Source organism: Rhinoderma darwinii, unplaced genomic scaffold (assembly GCF_050947455.1).
Source record: "Rhinoderma darwinii isolate aRhiDar2 unplaced genomic scaffold, aRhiDar2.hap1 Scaffold_2374, whole genome shotgun sequence".
Lineage (NCBI taxonomy): Eukaryota > Metazoa > Chordata > Amphibia > Anura > Rhinodermatidae > Rhinoderma > Rhinoderma darwinii.
Window position 1 is genome coordinate 16,950 of NW_027462675.1, and position 10,903 is coordinate 27,852.

The 10,903-nt window shown below is 52.3% G+C and overlaps 2 protein-coding genes across 2 annotated transcripts; both read right to left on the reverse strand.

Annotated features, from left to right (window-relative positions):
• Positions 1-234: 234 nt before the first annotated feature.
• LOC142702635 (basic leucine zipper transcriptional factor ATF-like) lies at positions 235-1,211 on the reverse strand. The gene is made up of 3 exons (XM_075848186.1): positions 769-1,211; positions 576-680; positions 235-428 (listed from the first exon to the last, which is right to left on the reverse strand). The coding sequence occupies exons 1-3, from the start codon at positions 892-894 to the stop codon at positions 258-260; spliced, it is 402 nt and encodes a 133-aa protein (XP_075704301.1). The 5' UTR covers positions 895-1,211; the 3' UTR covers positions 235-257.
• A 6,262-nt stretch (positions 1,212-7,473) lies between these two features.
• Positions 7,474-8,441, reverse strand: TMED10 (transmembrane p24 trafficking protein 10; the record flags this gene model as incomplete). Its single annotated transcript, XM_075848187.1, has 4 exons — positions 7,474-7,855; positions 7,936-8,062; positions 8,173-8,246; positions 8,321-8,441. Coding segments are annotated over 4 exons (444 nt in total), but the record flags the coding sequence as incomplete, so codon positions are not given.
• Between the last annotated feature and the right edge of the window lie 2,462 nt (positions 8,442-10,903).

Below are 10,903 nucleotides of genomic sequence, written 5' to 3' on the forward strand. Positions count from 1 at the left end.
GACCAATCAGCATCATACACTTCTCATTGTTCAGTGAAAGAAGTTGGGCTGGAACAATCACACTGGAACAATGAGAAGTGTTGGTCACTGATTGGTCACTGATTGGTCAGCGTCATACACTTCTTTACAACACCCACTTGGTCAAAAGTAAAAACACGCCCAGTTGGTCTGAAAGAAACTAAATCTAAAATTGCTCAAAAATGAGCACAAATGAGTACAAATGGCGACACATGATGCGCTGAACAAGATCTTTATTTTCAGTGGCAGTGCTGGTAGCGGGGGGAGGCAGAGGCTGGAGGTTTTTGGGGCCCCAGGGGACACATGGACTGGTGACTGCTCAGGACACACGTCAGATACTTAAGCTCGTCGCGCAGACAGCGGATTTCCCGGCGCAGCGCTGCGTTCAGTCGCTCCAGCTTCTCACTTTCCTGGGGAGAGAACAGGTAATAAACAGCACAGGGACCAATACTGCAATAGGTGGAGTCCATCAGCGTACTACTACCCCCAATGTGTACAGCAGCTGCTGCCACCGTGCTCGAGCCCCCAATCCAGCATCCATTACAATCTGCACTCACCACATGTAACGCGTCAGCTTTTCGGGTTTGCCGCTGGCGACTCTTCTGAGCTGCGATGCGATTCTTTTCCCTTCTCTGAACTTTCTTCATATCATCAGAGGAATCCTACAAAGCCAAGACGTGACATCATGTGACATGGGAGCGCTGACATCATACACAGCAGTGTGACATCATAGACTCTGGGGGTCGGCACCTGTTTGCTGCTGGAGGGGGAGCTGATGTATCCGGGCTCATTGCTGTCAGAGTCTGGTTGCATGTCCAGGGTGCCAGCCGGCCGCCGTCTCTTTGGTCGTGTGGTCTCCTCTGCAGTAAATCTCATGTCAGTCTCCTCCCAGCTGCTGTCACCTTCCTCGTGTGGTTTCAGTATCTGGGGACCTGAGCTGCAAATGACATGAAGGAAACATTTCTGAAAGGTCAAACGACAAAAAAAATAAAAATAATAATGCACAGAGGGGCCACGGCGAAAATCACCCCGGAAAACCCCAGAGCCCGAGTGTGAGGTGGGGGTGGGAGGCGAGAACCATAGTCAGGAAGTCAGAGGAAGAAACACGACTTCCACCCTACTAAAAAACGACCACGTTCCATCCACAGCTAGAAGAAGACGGGAAATACAGAGACAGATTACAGAGGAGATACAGAGCGAGCCGTGAACAGGAGATACAGAGCGAGCCAAGAACAGAGACAGATTACAGAGGAGATACAGAGCGAGCCGTGAACAGGAGATACAGAGCGAGCCAAGAACAGAGACAGATTACAGGGGAGATACAGAGCGAGCCAAGAACAGAGACAGATTACAGAGGAGATACAGAGCGAGCCATGAACAGAGACAGATTACAGGGGAGATACAGAGCGAGCCAAGAACAGAGACAGATTACAGAGGAGATACAGAGCGAGCCAAGAACAGAGACAGATTACAGAGGAGATACAGAGCGAGCCATGAACAGAGACAGATTACAGAGGAGATACAGAGCGAGCCGTGAACAGAGGAGATACAGAGCGAGCCGTGAACAGAGGAGATACAGAGCGAGCCGTGAACAGAGGAGATACAGAGCGAGCCAAGAACAGAGACAGATTACAGAGGAGATACAGAGCGAGCCGTGAACAGGAGATACAGAGCGAGCCAAGAACAGAGACAGATTACAGGGGAGATACAGAGCGAGCCAAGAACAGAGACAGATTACAGGGGAGATACAGAGCGAGCCATGAACAGAGACAGATTAAAGGGGAAATACAGAGCGAGCCATGAACAGAGGAGATACAGAGCGAGCCATGAACAGAGACAGATTACAGAGGAGATACAGAGCGAGCCATGAACAGAGGAGATACAGAGCGTGCCATGAACAGAGACAGATTACAGGGGAGATACAGAGCGAGCCGTGAACAGAGGAGATACAGAGCGAGCCAAGAACAGAGACAGATTACAGGGGAGATACAGAGCGAGCCGTTAACAGAGACAGATTACAGGGGAGATACAGAGCGAGCCAAAAACAGAGACAGATTACAGGGGAGATACAGAGCGAGCCGTGAACAGAGACAGATTACAGGGGAGATACAGAGCGAGCCGTGAACAGAGACAGATTACAGGGGAGATACAGAGCGAGCCGTGAACAGAGACAGATTACAGGGGAGATACAGAGCGAGCCGTGAACAGAGGAGATACAGAGCGAGCCAAGAACAGAGACAGATTACAGGGGTGATACAGAGCGAGCCAAGAACAGAGACAGATTACAGGGGAGATACAGAGCGAGCCATGAACAGAGACAGATTACAGGGGAGATACAGAGCGAGCCAAGAACAGACACAGATTACAGGGGAGATACAGAGCGAGCCATGAACAGAGGAGATACAGAGCGAGCCAAGAACAGAGACAGATTACAGGGGAGATACAGAGCGAGCCAAGAACAGAGACAGATTACAGGGGAGATACAGAGCGAGCCGTGAACAGAGGAGATACAGAGCGAGCCAAGAACAGAGACAGATTACAGGGGAGATACAGAGCGAGCCAAGAACAGAGACAGATTACAGAGGAGATACAGAGCGAGCCGTGAACAGAGGAGATACAGAGCGAGCCAAGAACAGAGACAGATTACAGAGGAGATACAGAGCGAGCCAAGAACAGAGACAGATTACAGAGGAGATACAGAGCGAGCCGTGAACAGAGGAGATACAGAGCGAGCCAAGAACAGAGACAGATTACAGAGGAGATACAGAGCGAGCCAAGAACAGAGACAGACTACAGAGGAGATACAGAGCGAGCCAAAAACAGAGACAGATTACAGAGGAGATACAGAGCGAGCCAAGAACAGAGACAGATTACAGAGGAGATACAGAGCGAGCCAAGAACAGAGACAGATTACAGAGGAGATACAGAGCAAGCCAAAAACAGAGACAGATTACAGGGGAGATACAGAGCGAACCAAGAACAGAGACAGATTACAGAGGAGATACAGAGCGAGCCAAAAACAGAGACAGATTACAGAGGAGATACAGAGCGAGCCAAGAACAGAGACAGATTACAGAGGAGATACAGAGCGAGCCAAAAACAGAGACAGATTACAGGGGAGATACAGAGCGAACCAAGAACAGAGACAGATTACAGAGGAGATACAGAGCGAGCCAAGAACAGAGTCAGATTACAGGGGAGATACAGAGCGAGCCAAGAACAGAGACAGATTACAGAGGAGATACAGAGCGAGCCGTGAACAGAGACAGATTACAGAGGAGATACAGAGCGAGCCAAGAACAGAGACAGATTACAGAGGAGATACAGAGCGAGCCAAGAACAGAGACAGATTACAGAGGAGATACAGAGCGAGCCAAGAACAGAGACAGACTACAGAGGAGATACAGAGCGAGCCGTGAACAGAGAAGATACAGAGCGAGCCAAGAACAGAAACAGATTACAGGGGAGATACAGAGCGAGCCAAAAACAGAGACAGATTACAGGGGAGATACAGAGCGAGCCAAGAACAGAGACAGACTACAGAGGAGATACAGAGCGAGCCAAGAACAGGGGAGATACAGAGCGAGCCGTGAACAGAGACAGACTACAGGGGAGATACAGAGCGAGCCAAGAACAGGGGAGATACAGAGCGAGCCGTGAACAGAGACAGACTACAGGGGAGATACAGAGCGAGCCATGAACAGGCACAGATTACAGGGGAGATACAGAGCGAGCCATGAACAGGCACAGATTACAGGGGAGATACAGATATAAAATGCTGACATACGAATGAGGCCGGACAGGAAATTCTGGCAATGCCGCAACCACTCACATGAACGCACCTGGTTACAGGGTCAGACAACACTGGGCGTAATCCCCGGGACCGTCCGACGTGAATAGATCCACAGGGTCTCCAGCATTAGACGCCCCCTGCTCCGGACTCATGTCTATAAATGTTGTATTAGGGCAATGAATGAAACGTGATGCCAGGACCATAAAGGAGACCGGACACGTCCCATCTTACAAGCTGCACAGGTGTCACGTCTGAACACGCTCCTCTGGGGAAGGACGTTCTTCTTATAAAGGCCGACCACAGACGTCTCAGCTGACGGTCTCATGAGTACGGGGGCCACAACCGTCCTTTCTTCATACAGGAGAGAAGCTGCTGCCAGAGAGGTCTGAGGGGGACAGCAGGGTCTGGTAGCAGCGAATGCCCCTCTGCCCATTGAGATAAACATTTGTGGTGGAGTTGGGAGAGCGGCCTGGTTGTCATCTCGTGTACGGCCGATTAACCAGACGGTCACTTACCTTAAAGAGGATGTCACCAGAGCCCTGTCTCCTACATAATGTGATCGGCGCTGTAATGTAGAGAACAGTGGTCCTAGTAATAAAGAGGCTGTCACCAGATTATAAGTGTCCGGTCTCCTACATAATGTGATCAGTGCTGTAATGTAGATAACAGTGGTCCTAGTAATTAAGAGGCTGTCACCAGATTATAAGTGTCCTGTCCCCTACATAATGTGATCAGCGCTATAATGTAGATAACAGTGGTCCTAGTAATAAAGAGGCTGTCACCACATTATAAGTGTCCTGTCTCCTACATAATGTGATCAGTGCTGTAATGTAGATAACAGTGGTCCTAGTAATAAAGAGGCTGTCACCACATTATAAGTGTCCTGTCTCCTATATAAGGAGATCGGCGCTGTAATGTAGGTGACAGTTTGCTTTTTATTTAGAAACGATCTATTTCTCACCACGTTAGGAGCGATTTTAGATTTATGCTAATTAGTTTCTTAATGCCCAAGTGGGTGTGTTTTTACTTTAGACCAAGTGGGCGTTGTACAGAGAGTGTATGAGGCTGACCAATCAGCGTCCTGCACTCCTCTCCATTCATTTACATTGCAGATAGCGATATAGCTATATCACTATGTACAGCCACATACACACACACTAACATTACTGCAGTGTCCTGACACAGAATATACATCACCTCCAGCCAGGACACGATGTCTATTCAGAATCCTGACACGTCTGAATCTTTTCTGTTAGATTCCAGCAAGGCAAGAGTAATCTCGTTTTAAATGACAGTTTACAGCATAATCTCGCGAGACTACGCCTGCTATGCTGTAAATCAGAGAAGTGGTCGGGATTTTGAATACACATTGTGTCCTGGCTGGAGGTAATGTATATTCACTGTCAGGACACTGCAGTGATGTTAGTGTGTGTGTATGTGGCTGCACACAGCGATATAGCTATATCGCTAATGTAGAGTAAATGAATGAAGAGAAGTGTATGACGCTGATTGGTCAGTGATTGGTCAGCGTCATACACTCCTCTGTACAACGCCCACTTGGTCTAAAGTAAAAACACGCCCACTTGGGCATTAAGAAACTCATTAGCATAAATCTAAAATCGCTCCTAAAGTGGTAAAAATAGATAGTTTTCTAAATAAAAAGCATTACCGTCACCTACATTACAGCGCCGATCAGATTATGTAGGGGACAGGACACTTATAATCTGGTGACAGCCTCTATTACTTGGACCACTGTTATCTAGATTACAGCGCCGATCAGATTATGTAGGAGACAGGACACTTATAATCTGGTGACAGCCTCTTTATTACTAGGACCACTGTTATCTACATTACAGCACTGATCACATTATGTAGGAGACAGGGCACTTATAATCTGGTGACAGCCTCTTTATTACTAGGACCACTGTTATCTACATTACAGCGCCGATCAGATTATGTAGGAGACAGGACACTTATAATATGGTGACAGCCTCTTTATTACTAGGACCACTGTTATCTACATTATAGCGCCGATCAGATTATGTAGGAGACAGGACACTTATAATCTGGTGACAGCCTCTTTATTACTAGGACCACTGTTATCTACATTACAGCGCTGATCACATTATGTAGGAGACAGGGCACTTATAATGTGGTGACAGCCTCTTTATTACTAGGACCACTGTTATCTACATTACAGCGCTGATCACATTATGTAGGAGACGGGGCACTTATAATCTGGTGACAGCCTCTTTATTACTAGGACCACTGTTATCTACATTACAGCGCTGATCACATTATGTAGGAGACGGGGCACTTATAATCTGGTGACAGAACCTCTTTATTCCACGACATCTAATCTGATCATTCTAGGACACCAATTCTTTTCATGGATTATATGAAAAATATCCCAATGATTGTAATTTGGGCAATAAATGGCACCCCATCTTCTCTGGGCCGGCTCTCGTCCACACTCCCCTTCCACAGACTTTCTACTAGCGACGTGTAAGGTCTTCGGCGTTATCCTATTATCCCTGACGGCTTCGGGTTATTCCCATCAGTCGAAAAGTACAAGTGGAAACGGGACCTTCCTCAGAGATCGTCAAAACCTGATGAAGAGCTGCAGGTCTATGGAAAGAACAGCCACGTTTATAGAGTTCCTGCCGGACCAGAACTATCCCTGTAAACCCTGCAGCGGGTGTGTGGTATATAAGGGTGCGGCCACGTGGTGCGGTCACGTGGTGCGGTCACGAGGTGCGGTCACTGAGCGTTTTAAACGGCAGCGAGTCATTTTTCAATAGAAGTCAATGGTGAGGTGTTGGTTACGGACAGACGGCTGCCATTATATTACAATGCGTGTTTTGTGCAGTTAACGGCATCTGCATTATGTCCGGCCGCATGCGGTTAATGACGGCAACGCCAATGTTGTTGCTGAGCTGCGTGCGTTTTTGCTGACAGTTCTGCGATGTAATGAACGATATACAGGCAGCGCCGAACAAACCGCAACACGGGTGATAACGACGTCCATTAGTTATTTCCTCTAAAAATTAACAGAACGCACAGTGTGGTCTTACCCCGCCGCTGCGCAGTATGAAGTGGAGCTCTCACCGCGCTCGGACCCTCGGGGTATATTCAGACCGCGCAGACCCGGGGTGTTTGTTTATTTTAACCGCAGCCACTGTAAATATCCCCCAACGCTTTGTGGCTTACACCGCAGCACGAGGTCAGTGGATGACGCGTCTCCATAGAAGCGTGGACAGTTATGTGGCAGATGAATTGGTCGGTTACCCAGAAAATTCTAGAATCAGAGCAGCCGCGTGACGGGATCCACGTGACGGCTTGTGGGGAGTCTGGCTTCCTGAAGTGCGGCACAACCTGGTCCCTACACCGGGCCGGCAGGAAGGACGCAGGCTGCAACAGAGAAGACAAAGTGCTGGAGGTCCGGGGAGAGGTCCTGCCGTCTCCTTCATTGTATCGTGGACTGACAAGTCAGTACAAGAAGCGGAGGCGTTAACCCCTGCGAGACCACAAGGCATAGAATTACCCCTGGACACCAGGTCACGCACGCCCCACATACCGTCCACCCGCCAGACAGACCGGGACCTCACAAACCTCCTCCAGGAACCCCCGAACAGATGGGAGGACACAAAGTCAAGTTTTCACCACATTCCTTTTTAATGTGAAAAAATGTGTATTCAAAATGTACAGCTGATGGCGGGGTCTGCAGACCATCGCACACTAAGGGGAGGGGCACGAGTAACATCAGCCCGCGCTGTGCAATGATAGACTGTGGGCGGCGTGGGACCCCAGATGTTCAATACAGACCCAGGAGCTGCCGTGGGAAAGCTGGAAAACAGTCCGACATAAACTCTTCAAATAACGTCACCCGCAGGGGGAGGAGTCAGGGCGGCGCCGGAGCCGATCACTCGATCAGTTTCTTTGCCTTGAAAAAGCGTCGGAGATAGAAGACCTGCCAGGTCGCGAGTCCCATCAGACAGCACATGGAGAAGATGCTGAAGTAGAGCACGCGGACATTGGTGGACTCTGAAAAAGACGAGACCGTCAGATACCTGGAGGCGGCACAGGTCGTAGTGGGAGGAGCATACTGCAGGGCGTGGCCTCACCGTTTGTGTCTCTCATTTCCTCTTCCCTCTTCTTCATGTAGGCAAAGTCATTGACGATGGACTCCGACAGATCTTCCAGACGCCGCAGCTCAACCTCAAGGGGTTTCAGCTTCTCCACCTTCGCAATCTAAGAGACAGGACAACGAAATGAAAGAAAAAATACCTGACGGCCCAGAGCGGCTTCACGTCATGTGACCGGACGCAGAGCCGCCCGTCAGACCAGGCCACAGGACTCACCTCCTCATAGTTCTTGGCCTCCACTCCATGTTTCATATTCAGAACGACCATCTGATCTGGAGACCGTCCGGCACCTGAGAACAGAGTCGTCGTCATGAGTGGCCCCCACATCATGGGCCACACACCCGCCGCCCGCTGACATACTCACCTGCAGGGTGTTTACTCTCAAAGCAAACCTCAAACATGTCGTACTCCTCTGTGGTGAAGGCGAACTTTCCCTTAGTGGCATCTTCCTTGGAGTAGAGGATGTGGTTGGAGGAGTCGGTGATCTACAAGAGAATGACAGGACCGTGTGACAGCCGCCGCCATATAACAGCGTGCCCCCTCCCCTTACATCGCTGCAGGAGACCCTAAACAGCATGGACATGGGGGCGTCATAACACCGGACCCCAACATACAAGTCCAGCAACATGAGCAGCGGTGACCGCACAGTGCGTCCCCCATCCCCCGCTCATGTCTGGAGATGCTACACCTGGATGATCACATCAGTCCAAAGACGCAGGTGATACAAACCCCACACAGCCTGGGGAGTCCAGGGGGACACCATGACACCCCAGCAGTCCTACCCAACATGCCCGGCCTCCCCTCCCCCCGCACAGCCTGGGGGTCCAGGGGGACACCATGACACCCCAGCAGTCCTACCCAACATGCCGGCCTCCCCTCCCAACGCACAGCCTGGGGGGTCCAGGGGACACCATGACACCCCAGCAGTCCTACCCAACATGCCCGGCCTCCCCTCCCCCCGCACAGCCTGGGGGGTCCAGGGGGACACCATGACACCCCAGCAGTCCTACCCAACATGCCCGGCCTCCCCTCCCCCGCACAGCCTGGGGGGTCCAGGGGGACACCATGACACCCCAGCAGTCCTACCCAACATGCCCGGCCTCCCCTCCCCCCGCACAGCCTGGGGGGTCCAGGGGGACACCATGACACCCCAGCAGTCCTACCCAACATGCCCGGCCTCCCCTCCCAACGCACAGCCTGGGGGGTCCAGGGGACACCATGACACCCCAGCAGTCCTACCCAACATGCCCGGCCTCCCCTCCCCCCGCACAGCCTGGGGGGTCCAGGGGGACACCATGACACCCCAGCAGTCCTACCCAACATGCCCGGCCTCCCCTCCCCCCGCACAGCCTGGGGGGTCCAGGGGGACACCATGACACCCCAGCAGTCCTACCCAACATGCCCGGCCTCCCCTCCCCCCGCACAGCCTGGGGGGTCCAAGGGGACACCATGACACCCCAGCAGTCCTACCCAACATGCCCGGCCTCCCCTCCCCCCGCACAGCCTGGGGGGTCCAGGGGGACACCATGACACCCCAGCAGTCCTTCCCAACATGCCCGGCCTCCCCGTCCTACGCCTTACATGAGGCCGAGACGCCCTGTAATGTGCACAGACAGAACCGAGATCCCGGGGGACTCCATCCCAAGCCCCCCATATACCAGGCAGTCCGGCAAGATCTATACAGGCACATGGGGGATACGCGCAGACTGCCCGCTAGCTTGTACCGCTACAGAGGTCATATTTTCTCATTGGGGGCGGATACATTTCTGGTATATACACTCAGCACCCCCATAAACAGAAGTACAGTTGCAAACAAAAGTAAGTGAACCCTTTAAAATTAGCTGGCTTTCTGAATTTATTACCGATACAGTGCGGTCTGAATGCTGCAAGAGATGCGGGAGGGAGCGGCGCGGCCCGGGGTGCGAGGGGAGGGAGCGGCGCGGCGTGCGAGGGAGCGGCGCGGGGTGCGAGGGGAGGGAGCGGCGAGGCGCGGGGGGAGGGAGCGGCGAGGCGCGGGGTGCGAGGGGAGGGAGCTGCGCGGCTCGGGGGCAGACGTTGGGAAATGCAACAAGACAAGGACTCCAAGAACAAAAGTAAATCAACGAAAGGATTGGGGGGGGGGGGTCTTGGAGTCCTGATCTTAAGGCCACGTGCACACGTTGCAGTATTTGATGCAGATAATCGCAGGTAACTTTGCACCTGATGTGGCGTTCCGGTGCGGTCTTTCTTTCTGCGGCCTGTAGATGGGATCACGCAGCGAGTGTACGAGGCCGCGGCGCAGTGACATGCAGCAGCTTTTAGTGACACGATTTTCTGCGGTGTGTGAATCCTCCCTACGAGATGCTGCGGCCCGAGCTGAAGAGCTCACACACGTCCCGGGAGGAGAGCGGCACAATCCCCCCTCCGCGGGGGCAAATCTGATCCGACGCTGCTAAAGGGGTCACTTACTTCTTCTTGCAACTGTAAATCCCCTAATCTCCTGTATACGGGGGGGGGGGGGGGCTGGGTGTATATACACGTCTCCTGTATACGGGGGGGGGGGGGGGGCTGGGTGTATATACACGTCTCCTGTATACTGGGGGGGGGGGGGCTGGGTGTATATACACGTCTCCTGTATACGGGGGGGGGGGGGCTGGGTGTATATACACGTCTCCTGTATACTGGGGGGGGGGCTGGGTGTATATACACGTCTCCTGTATACTGTGGGGGGGGCTGGGTGTATATACACGTCTCCTGTATACTGGGGGGGGGGGCTGGGTGTATATACACGTCTCCTGTATACTGGGGGGGGGGGGGCTGGGTGTATATACACGTCTCCTGTATACGGGGGGGGGGGGGCTGGGTGTATATACACGTCTCCTGTATACGGGGGGGGGGGGGGGGGCTGGGTGTATATACACGTCTCCTGTATACTGGGGGGGGGGGGCTGGGTGTATATACACGTCTC